Here is a 15,023-nt window from a genome sequence, read left to right on the forward strand (position 1 = left end):
ATAATAAAGTTTATTTTTCTGGATGTAACTCTCAGGGCTGTAGCCAGAAAAAAATAGGGGAAACAGGGAGGATAATCTGTGTATGAATCTACTTTTCAAAGTATCCAATCTGATAATACCTGTCCTTTTCCCACCTTGAAAACATATTTATTTGAGCACCAGCATTATTAGTGGTAAATTAATCATCTCAACACATTTTTATGGGTAAGCTTGTGGATGAAAGTAAAAACGTTCATGAAAATAATTTCTTGATGTGAAAACATTCTCTGAGGAAATTTGTTTTCGTATTTCATTGTTCTTTGATCTTTTCCATATTCTTATATCCTGGTAATATAACTGAATTTACTGTGGAGTCCGATACATGAATCTACAAGTTTTCGGTGCTAGGAGTGTGGCTTGTTGAAAATTACTGATACTCCAAGTCAAGAGTATGGATAAAAATCAATCAATTATTGGCAGCAAATAAATAGCCAATATAGTTTCATCATCAGATGGTTTTATGTGATACATTTGTCTTTTTCTGATGAAAATTCTTGTGCAGAAAAATGAAAATTTTGAGAGATTACTAAATTGAGAATATACGAGACAGAATACTATTGGATATATGATGATGTTTTTTGTCAATTTATTTGTTGATTTGAGTTGATTCATGAATTATTCCTCATTAATTCTTAATTTTTTTATCTTGCAATTTTGATACTGAGAGTGTATTCTTCTTATAGGTGGTCATGGAGATGTTGGAGCCATGACAATCGGTGGTCCCCCTCAGCAAATACCGTCATCTGCTGGCATTGGTGCGTCTCCACCCGGGCAGCAGGGACCACCAGGTGCCAGGCAGCACCACCCGCAGATGCAGCAACAACAGCAACAGCAGCTTCAGCAACAACAATTGCAACAGCAGCATCAACAGCAACAACATCAGCAACAACAACAGCAACAACAACAACAGCAGCAACAACAACAGCAGCCCCAACAGCCTGGCCACATGCACTCGCATCACGAAGTTTACAACCCTGGCTATAGTCGAACATCATCCACCAACAGCATTCCTCAGAAAGCCGGCTATGATGGCTTGAGGTCGAGGTAAGGATACTCATTACATATTTTGAAAAGGGCACCTACTTCGTAAATACTGTATTTTCCGAGATTCAGTGGCACATAAGATGCACTAGATTTTTTGGGTTTAATTTTATGAAAAATACTTGAATCAAACTGAAAGGGGTGAAAAAAAGTTATTTTCAAAATATCACTTATTATAAGGAATTATTACTAAATTCTCTCAATAAATATCAGGAAATGAATAGAAATAGTAGAACCCTTTTGCTTTGCACGGATCCAAAAAAGAGTTACCATCGATTATCATAATGAACACATCCGTATTCTCGGCTGCACTGCTTTCATTTGCAGCAATATCCTGACACTGGTTGATTTTGGGGCACATTTGTGAGTACAAAAAAGTGTACCTTGCAGGTTGGGAAAAAAGGCATTTCATGTTTACTCAAATATCAGAGGGTTTTCTGTATAGATCATGGATCCTGGGCTAAGGATGGTGGTGCCCCTTATTGCATATTTAGGTTATCCAAAGAACTACCAACTTTTTGCTGGGCCTTCCCAAATGGGGAAAGATTTAATAGGTAGGTCTGAGAAATGAAGCGTATATCTTTTCACTAAAATTTCAAAATGCTCTGCTAATTGTACTTGTTGCATGATGCTGAAAAAATGTAAGCTTACCATGCTATATTTTCTTTGTATCATGTTTTAAAATCCACTTTTTATGCAGGGTTTTATGGTAATATATGTCCTAGTTTTTAGAAAATTTGTTATTTTCTCAAAATAGTGATACAATCCTAATTTGCCATTAAAACCATTATAAAAATGAAAGATTAGATGTGTAATTGGATCTAATTCTTGTGTTACTGACTACTGAATGCTGTAATTGAAATATAATTCTGTAAGTTGTGTGAAAATGGTGGTACACAAGAAATGGTCCATGGACTATGCTAAATGGATTTGGAAATTTCAATTCATATCTGTCAGCTTCAATTTTACAGTAACTTTTTTTTCTTGGAAAGCAGTTTTTGTATAATTTAGCATAAACTTCCTTTTCTGTTAGTTTCTTATATGTAGGTATGTATTTTGATGGATAGTATGTATTAGAGAGCTTTTATAGCAGTTTGCATTTAACATGTATACGAATCATTCAATACGAATCATACTTCAACATGTATATGAATCATTCATATACATGTTGAAGTGTGAAATGTCTTTTAAATTTAAGTGTTGATTTTATATAGGTAATCTAAGTCTTCTGTTGATCAATTTTGTATTTTTTGTTTCAATGTCTCAATTTTACCCTTAATCTCAATGCAGATCGAGTCAAAATTTGAGTGAACCTCGCAGTCCTGGTCCAGCCTCTGGTCCTCAAGGCTTGGGTGCAAGGCAGGCGTCTAACCCCGGGTTGGCCAACCTGAGTCAGCAGCAACAGCAGCCACCTCATCAGTACTCCCCTCCACATCAGCAGCAAGGTGCAGGGATGCCACCTCAACAGCATTCCAACTCCTCATCCCAGCAAGGTGCTGAGGTTGAACGGTTCTACCAAAACCTTAGCATTTACAGGAGCCAGCAGCCTGAGGGATCCCAAGGCCACAATGGCTTTGCTCCTCCGAGCCCTAATCGAGGGAAGCTTCCAAGTCCTCAGGGACCTGTGGACGACATGAGGTAATTATGAATGCTTTGAGGTTTTCCCAGCAAATGATGGTCATAAAGTTTTCTCAGGTAATGTTGTGGGTCAGTTATTTTTCTCATCTGCTGTCTTGATGACTATACTCTGTTGTCAAAACTTTGGAGAAGATGGAACTGCTGGCCGAGAAGATAAACCGGGAAAACTTTACCAATATGTGGTCATTGTATTTTCACACAGTACCTTTTTGAGCTCCAAGGTGATAAAAAATATTATATTGGTAATCCGTAGACAAAGTCCTCGCACAATTGAACAAGCTTCGGCAGTTAGTCCGGAAGGAATAAAAATTCAGGTTCCAATATGTTACTTTGGTTTTTTTATTCTCAGCCATTAATAAAAGTAACTTCCAACAAAGTAAGTCAACATACCCTTAACTCCCAAAGTACATAGTAATTTTCTGTTGATAAAAAAAGTCATTGTCTGCTAAGATATGAAATTACAAGGCTCATTTTAGATGGCAGAGGTAAGAGGAAAATTCTAAGAAGAGTTTGCATCCTTCAAGAAGTACCAGAATGTAATATATTTTGTTGCAAGAACTATTTAATAAACTCTTGTATGTAATTGGAATAGAAGGAGAAGGTTTATGAATGAGACATGGGCTTGCATTGTCTATATGTTGACTTCAAACAAGTCTAATTTAACAATGCTAACTGGTTTTATCCATTGGCCTTTGATCTCTTAATTATTTCTGGGGTAGAATGGATTTGCCTTGGAATTTCATTCTTGGTATGAAAACTGCATGCATTAAATTTGAAATGGTACAACTCACTGTAAAATAAAGTGAAAGTTAATGTCACTGAAGGCTGTACAGGTTAGTTTTCGTTGTTTCTTATGAAAGTCTCTCCAACTTCATGCAGAATCTAGTTTATGGGCATATATTTTATCTAAAGCCTGCCAATTAATTTGTTGTTATTACAGAGGACCTCAGGTTACGAGTGGAAAACCTCCTACCCTGAGAGGATCACAGTCATCTTTACACCGACAAGTGGAAATGAATAGTGGAACAAATGGTGCTCGTGATAGGCCTGTTTCAGCTTACATACCACAGAATGGGCCTCAATCAGTCCAGGTATTACCCCTCTTCCTCAAAATCTATTGTGAAGACTGATTCCATAATTTCAATTTGTCATTTCCATAATTTGTTTGTTCAAAATGCAATGCTTCTTTATCATTGCTAATATAAATTATAAATTAAAAAACACTATATTCTTCAACCATGCATTATGAATAGCTTTTGCATTAACTGTTTGTTAAAAAAATCAAAATAAAAATAATATTTTCTACATTAGTTAACAACTAACCTCTTAAACCCTCTAGTTTCATGACTACTTATCAATTAACTTCTTTTGTTATTACCCTCCCATGTTCATTTATAACCTCTCAGAAAACCAATTTCTGGAGATTTAGAATCAATAGTTTTTTTGTATTTTTGAACTATACATGAAATCGTTGCCAAAAATAGTCTTATCACAGTGATATTTATGCTGAAAGTAGATGAGTTGATTAAATAGCTCAACTGATTTAAATATGTACTTGGTATCGTGTGATAAGGATACAAAAATAGGGGTACGATCCAAGAAGCATTGAAATAAATTGCAGTGACTGGTCGAAGTGCTATGGGATGGCTAGTAATTTAAAATATATTTTTAGCAAATAAAACATATTTAACGAATCCTGAGCTGGCTCACTTAATTCAAGTGATTCTAGCATTGTTGTGCATTATTGTTGTAGTTAGAGACTGCTCGTTTGTTTCAGCAATCTGTGCCCCGCTCACAGTCAGCCAGGGACTTCATGAGGCAGGAGGCGAAACTTCAAGAGATGCAGGAGGAGGTGCGGAGGAGGAGAGAAGGGGGAAGGCCTCCCCAGGGATCCACTCCGGCCCTGGCAGCCTCTCCCCCCTTAACCCCATACCAGATGCAGGCACATCCTCACCACTCACGGTCACATCCTCAGGTCAGCATTGTCTTACTCTCTTCTTCTAACTCATGTGGTGCATGGATGTAATATAATCAATGGATCCTCAGTGCTTGTAAATTGTGGGTATGATTTTCCAACTTTCATCCTATAATATTTAACGAAGAGTCAAAATCCTATAATGTTGGACAAAAATCCTAATTTTGGGATGCCCTAAGTCCTGCAATAGCATAATCTCATCCTCTTTGTCAATTTTTTCTTCTTCGTGATTGATTTTACACACCCCCCTTAGAAGTTGAGAGAGTGAGTGAATGAATGAGTGTAATGAGTAATGATTCTTTTCTTTTCCAGCTTCCGCAGCAACGGGGTCAGAACACCACCTATTCACAGAACGCTGGGTACCAAGATGGAGCGCAGCAGTCGCCAGGCCATCACCACCACATGCACCACCACCCTGGCAACACCATGCCGCCGCAACAACAACAACAGCAGCAGCAGCCGCCTGGTGGATTCTCTCCCTACCATGGCTCACCGCTCTCTCCCACCATGCAGCAGCACCCGCAACAGCAGGGGCAGCAGCAGGGAGCGAGGGGTGGCGTGGTTGGCCCCCCTCCCACTGCCCCCAAGCCCCGCCCCTTTGGCCCTGGGGGTGAAGGGGGCCCCCCAATGAGACCCCCGCCCCCCGAGGATGTGTACAGGGACTCTCCCCCACCCCCACCCCCTCCGCCCACGTCGACGCACCCCCTCTACCAAGGAGCCGCATCACCTGGAAGTCAGAAGCCTCCTAGTGCCAGTCAACAGAATGAGGGACGGTAAGTTGACCCTCACAACTCCCTAACTTTGCAGCCAAGGCTTGGTATTTTTCTGAGGTTACTCATCCAGTGCAGGTAGCTTTGAATAAAACACTTGGCAAATCACATTGGTCCATCTTTCTTGTGGCATTAGATATTTATTATGACGCTCATTCCCTTTCATTTTATGCACAAATACTATCTTATTCATTCCCCTACCCTACTTAACTAACATTCTTGGTACACCCTCGTTCCAAGCCCTCTATCTTCACCCTAAATGCTCTAAAAGTGTCCTTCCTTCAACCGCCATGTCTATCAATTCCTGTCCAATTGTCTGCCCTCACTCTATCTATTTCACCTCCATTCTGTTACACATCCCAGTCTCAATTGCCTTTAGTCTCTTCCCATCCTCTTTCATCATCATCTATGTTTCTATCCACAATTTAGTGCAACACTCTAAATCAAAGGCTATACTAATCTTTAAGTTACTCTTTTATACTACAATCCTCTCATCGTCTCTCTTCCTTTTTCCAATCTCAACCAGGGTGAAGGTACTGTTAAATAACGCATTTGACTGTGGTGGTGAACATCTTTGTGAGGGCTATTATGGCTAAGTAAGGTTGAACGATTTTGTTTATCATGTTCCTCCCACATCCTTGGAAGAGATGGATAATCCATTAATTGTGATTGTCTTCTGCTGAATATTTGCTTTGGTGTTTGTTATTTGCCGTGTCATGCTTTCACCGTGTATTTAGTGCTAATTCCATAGAAAATCTAATTGTTTTGAGGTTGGAAAACTTAGAAAAGATGATGTTAGGAAAGGGAGAGTTGAGGAGTCTTTGTAATAATTGGCATGTCAAAATATGGGGCAAATAATCTATCCCACAGCCAAGGCCGTAGCCAGGGGGGGGATGAAGGGGGATTGACCCCCCCCCCCCCCCCCGAAATGAAAAAAATTAAATAGATACTTTATGCTCGCTTGGTGCTCACACGGCGATAATATATAGTGGCGCAGGGGCATCTAGTAGTCCAATGCGACTTAAGTCAATAATTATCTAAGCGAATTTGTAGGTGCAGTGTGTGTAATAATAGTGTTGTGAATTAGAAGAGAGGTGAGTGACTTATGAGCCTCCTGAGGAACCGCAGAATTGACATCGACACCGAGGAGTTAATTCATTTGTTCGCTGCAACGAAAGCTAGATGGCTAAATTCAATTTTATAATAGTATTTTTATATTTTCCTTTAAGGATTTATAATAAATACAAATATATATATATATATATATATATATATTTGACCGTGTATGCTATTTTATTGAACTTTTAAAAATAATTTTATGTTTGTTTACTATTCCATAAACCCCCCCTGAAAATATTTTCTGGCTACGGCCTTACCCACAGCTAATCTAATGATGGATATCTCTAATTGTTTCCCTCTTCTGCCAGGTATAATGCCAGTGCCGGAGAACCACCCAAGGGCTCATTCTATCCCACAAGCAATTCTTCACAGGGACAGCGACAGTATCCCTATGCTGCCACCAATCCGTGGGATAGGGAGGAGAAAGAGAAGGTATGCCCTGGGAGTATCCCAGGATAGCTTGCTGTTCTTTCGATTGTTATCTTTCTTTGAGGATAGTTATAACTGTGCCAAAATTTTTGACTCATAATTTTTAAATATTCAATGCATTTGTCATGCCCATTTTATGATATGGATTGAGTAGACTTTTCCTATCATCCTCTCTTTATGTGTTAATTTTAAATGTGCATTTTGCATGTGTTCGGGAAAATACCTGGTATTTTTGGCCTTGAACCTTCATTTTTTTCTTGACTTGGATTGATTTAATGTTTCAGAGATGTTTTGAAATTTGTTCCCTTAAGGATACCCCAATTTTTGGCTATGGAATTGCAACTCTTGGCAGTTGATTCTGTTAAGCTAATGGCTGAACTGTGTCTATTTGACTTGATATTATTCGATGGTGGTGGCTTGTGTGTTTTTGGAAGTGGTCTATGTGTGGTGCGATGATTTTTCTACCCCATATTGTTCCATTACTTTGTTATCACTCATTGCATGGAGTAGAATGGTGATTTTCACAACTCCTTGTCCCACTCCCTTTTTCACAAGTGGATTATTTTCTCCAGTTTTATATGAATTAAATGACAGTATATACTACTATGTATATCGTGTATATCACTACACCTACAAAGTTGAATGGTTCAAAATCATCTGAAAGAGTTTTGCTGTAATTATCTGAATTTTGAAGCCCTTGGGATGAGAAACTAAAAAAGTTATGGTTTTAGAAACTAGCCGTGCTCAGCACATTCTTTTGATCTGATTTGCAGCGGAGTGTGGTATGGAGGGGAAAAAAAGGCTGTCATGTTTGCCTCCCCCTCCGAGGATATTAGCTAGCCCTGTCAAAGTTAAGTTTCGGTGATTGTTTCTCCAGATTGTGGGGGTTCAGGCAAATAAAAAGCTGAAATGAAACTTCGATTCTTATCGATTCTATTCAATTTCTTCCCCTATCCGAAAAATTAACAATGGCAAACATCCTGGGAGTGGCCTGATTTTTTTTACCTTTTTTGGGTTGGGGAGGGAAGAGGAGGTTTTTGGATTTTTCCTGTGGATCATTTCCAGTCCCGGACCTTTGCACAAAATTTCAGCTCTCCACTATTTCAGGCAGAAGTGGTTCGGAAATTTGTATCCATGAGTGAGTGAGAGAGTCATGCATAAGGTTCAAATATATTTTAGATAATTTTATAAACCTGAGTTTTGGATTTATGATAGAAGATTTTAGGATTGCAGAAAGATGTTAAAGAACTCTAAATTGTGGCTTGAAGCATTTGTTTTGACATGAAACCATTACAAAATGCCAATAACAATCAGAACTCAACTTGCCCACCAAAAATATATCTTCACTAATTCTCTCCTCAGGTGGTTGAAATTTAATGTTTTATTTTAAATTATCTTGTTTTCATATTAGAGCATAACTTAGCATTTTATAATTAACAATGCTATTTTCAATCTCAAGTAAATTTAATCATCAATAATTTTAGAATATCTGAATCAGTTCTGCTGAGTATCTTATCCATGGAACTCTAAATCAAATTTTAGGTGGACCTTGTATTGAAAGGTTTTACTTTTTTTTAATTATAATTTTATGGTCTCGCCAAAGTCAGAAGCATAATATAAATAATGACTTTCATTGAGAATGACTTGAATATGTGTATGCTCCTCCAAGAATGTTTATGCTTGATTGCAATTGATACCTGAACACTGCCTTTAAATATCCATACATTTTTCAAAGCTTTAATCCTTGAACTTGTAGATACACAAACTTAAGGAAATGCATCAAATTGAACATTGAATTGTTTGAATCATTTTTTAAATAACTGATAAATACCTACCTAAATGATTGGAAATAATGTTTATCATGCTTGCATTTTAACAAATATCATGAATATTTATTCATTGGTGTTGGATAATTAGGTGATGGTTTAATATTGACCTCACAAAGACTTATGAAATCATGTGAATAGGCTAGTATTTGGGTGGTTTAGTCTCTCTGACATTTTCCCTGAATACCTTAGTTACTATAAAATTAATTTTTACTCTTTGCTCAGGAATTTAAGTGCTGTTGAAGTTAGGAACTAAATTAAGACGCGATGTAATACTGAAGTATGTGTATGTATTGCATGCATTGCTGAAGTATAAAGATCTCATTGTCGAAACTTGGATATATGGGCTGCTTCAGTCAGTGCTCAGTGTGCTCAGAACTCATGATAAATTAGCTGATATTTTTCCAAAATAAAACCTAAAAATATGTATTGTGCTTGTCACAGTATGCATATTGAAATTTATCTCATTTTAAAGAGAGAATGTTTCATTGCTACTTTTCTCATTCTTCTTCAGTTAAAAGAATAATTTTTAGAAGTTTTATTGGCAAGTTAGCCATGGGTTAATCTTATTGATGCTTCAATTTGTAAAACAATTTTTCTTTTAGACCAAATGTTTGGTTATCCTCGTTGAAATCTGATGAAAAAATGTTTGAATGTAGGTACTGCATTAGCCAGGACATTAGCTTTACCTTAAAATGTAATTTGAAGCCATCTTTAGACATTGTTGTTCTGTCTAAATAGTGGTTTTTATGCCTGATGTGTCATCTAATTTTTCACTCTCAAGGGTAATTATTTGATTCATTTGAGACTCTTTTTTTGACTGCAAATCAAAATCACTCACCTTGTTGAAATTGTCTAAGCATACAGAGGCTCAGTATTTTCTTGTTTTTTTTTTTGTTGCATAGAGTTGTGAAAGTATCTTCCGGTTTTCCTCCTGGTTAATGATAACATGTCTGCCAATTCTTAGGAAACGGAACTTGTTTCCATCCTCGGCACTGATGCAGGGCCATGTCATCTTTGACCCAGTGGAAAACCTGTAAAGCCATCTACAATACTAAGACTCAGCCTATGTGTCTGAAAATTTGTTGGTACTTCTTGCTAGCCATCTGATTTGATCTAGGAATTTTCTACTACACATTTTTAAAATTTTGAAGTTCCTGTCCGTTCACCTCTCCTGTCGTTGAAAAGAATATTCGAGGAATAGCTTAGATCATCAATCGTATCACTATGATTGGCTTTTTTTTCGCCCTCTCACCATTTCTTCTCAATTGTCTGTAATATTCTACGTCTTTCTCCATCTCTTGTAATGCCACCAACTGAAAGGAAATGTTCATCCATAATGAATATTGTAGGGATGTGCGAGTACTCGAAAATTCGAGTCGAGTAGTTGGTACTGGAATCGAGTGGTTCAAGTAGTATTACGGCTGTTGAGTCAAGTCGAGTGGTTTCGGTGACAGAGCTGTCGAGGCCAGTAAGTTCAGAAATCTGCCGACAGGAGGCACTATCTGACAACTCGTATAATAATAATGTTTTTAAGGACGATAAGTCATTCTCATCCCATAGCATGTGAGATTCAGCTCATTGTATACGTAGCAATCAACCACCATAGTAGTCGACGTGTCGCCGATTACTTTTTTGTCAGACTCGGTGGCAGACCATCTTCCGATCCGGCGGTGTAGTCGGAGTGGACCACTGTACCGCTCTTATTTTCCAATGTGATACTTTTGTATCCTATCATACTTTCTTTACTTTCTTAATTCTGGCACGATTTACATCAACGTTCCTCATTATCATTTCCTTTTTACATCAAGCTTTCAGAAAAGAAAATGGGGGATAGGAGAAATGAGAATATGTTGGAACATGCATTGCTGTATTGCCTGGTTCACAATTGCCGTACTCGACTCTAAACTTGCAAGTAGTTTTGAACTCGACTCAAGATCGAAAAGTACTACATACTCGCACATCCCTAGAATATTGACATCATTGCAAAGACCTGATTCTGAGATGTGTTAGGGCTGGTTGGAATTTTCAATTACTTAATGCCTACATTTATAGTACATATATATGTTTTAGTGAGATTAATCATGGTAGTGAAGTAATTATAGCTTTGCTTTCAATAATGCAAAAATTCCTTGTTGGATAAATTTTAGCACGTTCTGAATTGTTTCGATTTATGCATCAAACTTCCTAATAATCAGCTGAACCCTCATAATTTTTGGCTTGAGCATCGCTAAAATAACAAACTACATATTTCACTCCAGGCAAACATTTTATTGTCAGGATGTCATGTAGGATGTCCCATACCTAAACGTACTTTTTCCCTCACAATTATGTGGGTTTTTGTATCACTTTCTTTGGATCTCATGGAAAGTACCTTTACCTATCCACACTTTTCAACATCTGGTGTGATTGTGTGTGTATGTGAGAGTGAGACTTGATGATTACATTACGAAGTAAATGTATTTTGATGTGAACTGATGTTGGGGGAGAGGGTACTTTGAACACTAGTCTGTGAATATACTCGTTGCACGGTGTGTGTGTGTGTGAAATGAAACAGGAGCAGGCAAGGCGTCGAGAGGCGGCCAGATTGTGGCGGGACAGGCAGATCTCGGAGCTGGAGGCCCTGGGCCCCGGGGGTCGTGGGCCCGGGCAGGAGGAGCGCTTGCGGGCCCTGAGGCTTGAACGAGAGTTCCAGCGGCGGGCGGAGGAGGAGGAGGGCAAGGGTGGCGATGACGACGACGAGGAGGACGACGAGGATGACGACGAGGAGGAGGAGGGGGGCGGGGGTAGGGTGGAGGGAGTGGGGGGGAAGGAAGAGGGGAAGAAGGGGGGCGGAGGAGGAGCGGAGGTGCTCGGAAACGGAAACCCAGGGGAGGAGCATAACGTAAGGGAGAGAGACAACGCTCTCGAGTCTATTCTCTCTTTGGTGCCCTCATTATCATGTCATCCCCACTACCTGTTACTTACAGTATGTGATTGCAGTAACTACATCCACTTAATGATTGAAGCTTTTGTGGCCAATTCATGACGAATAAACTTCTTTTTTTGGGTTGAATTCCACATTTTTTTGTCACTTTCACTAATATTTCATCTCTCTTGCTTGAGTCTGGAGAAAGAAGCCTCTAGCTTGTGAGGATAAACATCAGTGAATGTGATAAATGCAGAATTTACCTGAATAAAAAGTTTGTTTGTAAGTAACTAAAATGCAAATATAGTGTGTGTTGTCAGTCTTAATCTCGTGGAATTCTAACATATCAACAAAATAAAAATTGGTGGCAATTTTGCACTAAAAGTTTTATCTCAATCCCGGTTTTAATACATTTTGTAGCATTTTCAGGGTATGAAGGTACTAAAAAATGTATTGAAACTGGTTGTTAGATAAAACATTTTGCGGGAAATTGCCTATAATTTTTATTAATGTAATACAAACCTCATCAGCTGGGGGAAGGAAATATGGTTGGGCAAAAATTCCATTGCTTGCACCTGGAAGTCCGAGTGACATGATCCAATTTATCAGTGGGTATAGAAGAATTTGGTGCTCTCAGGTCGTGTTAACTGCATGATAAGTTCTTGAGACTGCTTATGCATCAGGATTGGAAATGATGCCGACGTTTTGATGATGTACTCGGCCATCGTCTTCAGGGCTAATAATGCCATGAAGATAACGGCCAAGTTAGTCATCAAAGCATTGGCAGCATTTCAGTTCCTGTCTTAGTGACAGTGTCAAGAGCACTTCATGCAGTTTGTCAGCCAGCAACATGTATTTTCATCTTCAGATTTATGTAGGAGATACCAATAGTGTATCCTATTATGCTGACCCTAGCTTTGCTATAATCGCAAAAACAATTCCTGACTAGATAAATTTTAGTGAAGTGTGACTTAAGCGTCATACCTCCTCATGTCCAGCTGACCAGTAACTTTGTTTTACAAAGTTTTTGAAATTAAAGATGTTATTGTATGTAGTGGAATCTTCAATGGCCAGGATTTGAACAAATGATATTTTAGCATTTTACTAATTACCCTAGCCAATCCCATTCCCCTCATTGAATTTCAGTCTTCAAAGTTAGTTATTGATTTTTTAGAACTAAGCTAGAAATTTATAATATTTTATAAATATTTTCAATAACAATTATTAGTTCCTTTGTTGAGTTTTTTATTTCAAAACTAAGAAGTCTTAGATATAAAAGTACTACAATTTAGGGTGCAGTGAGGTCGTGGAGAGAAAATGATATGAACCCAAAAAAAATTATTACTCCAGATGAAATTTCCAGGTTAGCAGTAAAAGACAATGAACAGCACTGTCACTGTAACTCGCTTATTTCAGTCAGGTTAAAATATTTTGTATTTTTATCTTATCCACCCATCCACCTGACTTCACCCCAGTTTGTGGTATCAATGTTATTCTAAAGCCATCTTTTACTTTCCAAATTTGCAGATAGGTTAATTTTAAAATATTTGTGTATTACTAAAGAAAATAATATGCATTTGGTTTGCAAGTAACTCCTTTCTTCTGAGTAACATTTCTTCCGAATTTGTACATTATACTGACACTATACTTAAGGTGATAATACATAATGATAATTAACTGCTCAAAATTGGTAAACTGGGATCTTACATTAATAATATTTCATCTTGTGAATACCAAGGCAAGTTAACCAAGCTTAATAATCCCATCCTATATTTAAACAAAATGAAAATTATTTTTGTACATACCCCCTCTCCTGTGCTGAATGTTTAAAGTGCCATTTATAGTACCTATGTGTGTAACATATATTTAATTTCTTTGCAAGTGTGAATATTGCACTAGCTTTGCCTTTTACTTATCATCCTCTTCTATCCATATCACAATATCAATTTTATTTTAATGAATGCTTATATGTGTGCACTCATAGTTTTGAAGCATCTACATTATGAATGTTTTATGTTCTGTGTGCTTACTATATTTTTGTGGCTATTTATTTTAAGTACTAGACATTAGATGTTGCATTGGTAATAATTTATTTTCATAGCTACAGAGTAGATTTATGTTGCATATACCACTGATTTGTTAGAGGATTAAAGTTAATGTGTTTTACTTCAGGCAGATTGTGTGTAAAATTAACACAAATTTTACTTAATCATTATTTGACTTGAGTTTTATGTGCTAAAAGAAGCAATAAATTTGCCTCAACAAGTCGATTATTTTCATTCATGTGGAGCTTCACAAAACTATGCCTTCCATCATCAAGTTTATTAGTGCTTAAAACTTAAGGGCTTGTATTTTCTATTGTGCTATTAAGCATTTATCTAGTTGGATGGTATATAATTAAACAAATCACATTCAAAGTATTAAATTCTAAAGAGTGAGACAAAAATCCTATGAGGAGCAGATGTAGGAATAATCAAATTAGTTTAGAAGTAAATGTAACTATCTTCAATATTGAAATAGGGTGAGGGATTGTTGTCCTCTTTCTCAATTATATTGTTTTTAATAGGGTAATATTGAAGAAACACATGAAGGAAGACCGAGTGGAGGATTGCTTAGAATGGTTTCAAGTCCTGAAGAACAGGACTATCACCCATCCAGGCGACCAGGTACCCTCGATATCTCTAATGGTCCTCTTCGAAGTTCACAAGCAATGCATCATCAGGTGAGTGTGGCAGCAAATTAATTTAGTCCTAAAACTCAAAATGTGTTAGGCTTAATAACAACCAAGTTAAAATCCTATGACACTATCCATTTAACTATGTATCAAAGTTTTCCTGGCTTGGTGAAGAATTCTCGGGATCGCCACCGGGTCAGGAACTCCATATCTGCCAACGTTTCGATGACCGAGTCGGACATCAAAACGTTGGCAGATATGGAGTTCCTGACCCGGTGGCGATCCCGAGAACTCTTCACCAAGTCCATTCGCCGGGAAACCACGAAATCTTTCTTTTCCTGGCTGTTTGATAATATGTGTCTAATGGAATATTCAACTTTAGTTATTGCATACACATGATTGAGGAGTATATAAAGATATAATATTGGGCAAATGGAGCAAAATTGTAACAGTAAACAACTGTCAATAATTAATGACAGGGTCGGATTTACCCAAAGTTACACTAAAGGCACCTCTCCATTGAGCGCCCCCACCCCCCTCACTTGAGCCTCCCTCCCTCCCTGATTTTTAAGATAAGGCATAGCCACTTGCATGAGGTGACAGA

At 37.8% G+C, this 15,023-nt stretch overlaps 1 protein-coding gene across 4 annotated transcripts in view; it reads left to right on the forward strand.

Annotated features, from left to right (window-relative positions):
* Window positions 1-15,023, forward strand: part of LOC124161299 (afadin) — a 510,930-nt gene that overhangs the window by 487,667 nt on the left and 8,240 nt on the right. For all 4 annotated transcript variants that reach the window (XM_046537605.1, XM_046537606.1, XM_046537607.1 and 1 more), the window contains 7 exons: window positions 723-1,083; window positions 2,371-2,718; window positions 3,659-3,809; window positions 4,496-4,693; window positions 5,006-5,466; window positions 6,891-7,014; window positions 14,312-14,467. In XM_046537605.1, coding sequence (XP_046393561.1) covers window positions 723-1,083; window positions 2,371-2,718; window positions 3,659-3,809; window positions 4,496-4,693; window positions 5,006-5,466; window positions 6,891-7,014; window positions 14,312-14,467 — 1,799 coding nt within the window. The remainder of the gene's footprint in view (window positions 1-722; window positions 1,084-2,370; window positions 2,719-3,658; window positions 3,810-4,495; window positions 4,694-5,005; window positions 5,467-6,890; window positions 7,015-14,311; window positions 14,468-15,023) is intronic.

The sequence above is a fragment of the Ischnura elegans genome, chromosome 6, assembly GCF_921293095.1.
Source record: "Ischnura elegans chromosome 6, ioIscEleg1.1, whole genome shotgun sequence".
NCBI lineage: Eukaryota > Metazoa > Arthropoda > Insecta > Odonata > Coenagrionidae > Ischnura > Ischnura elegans.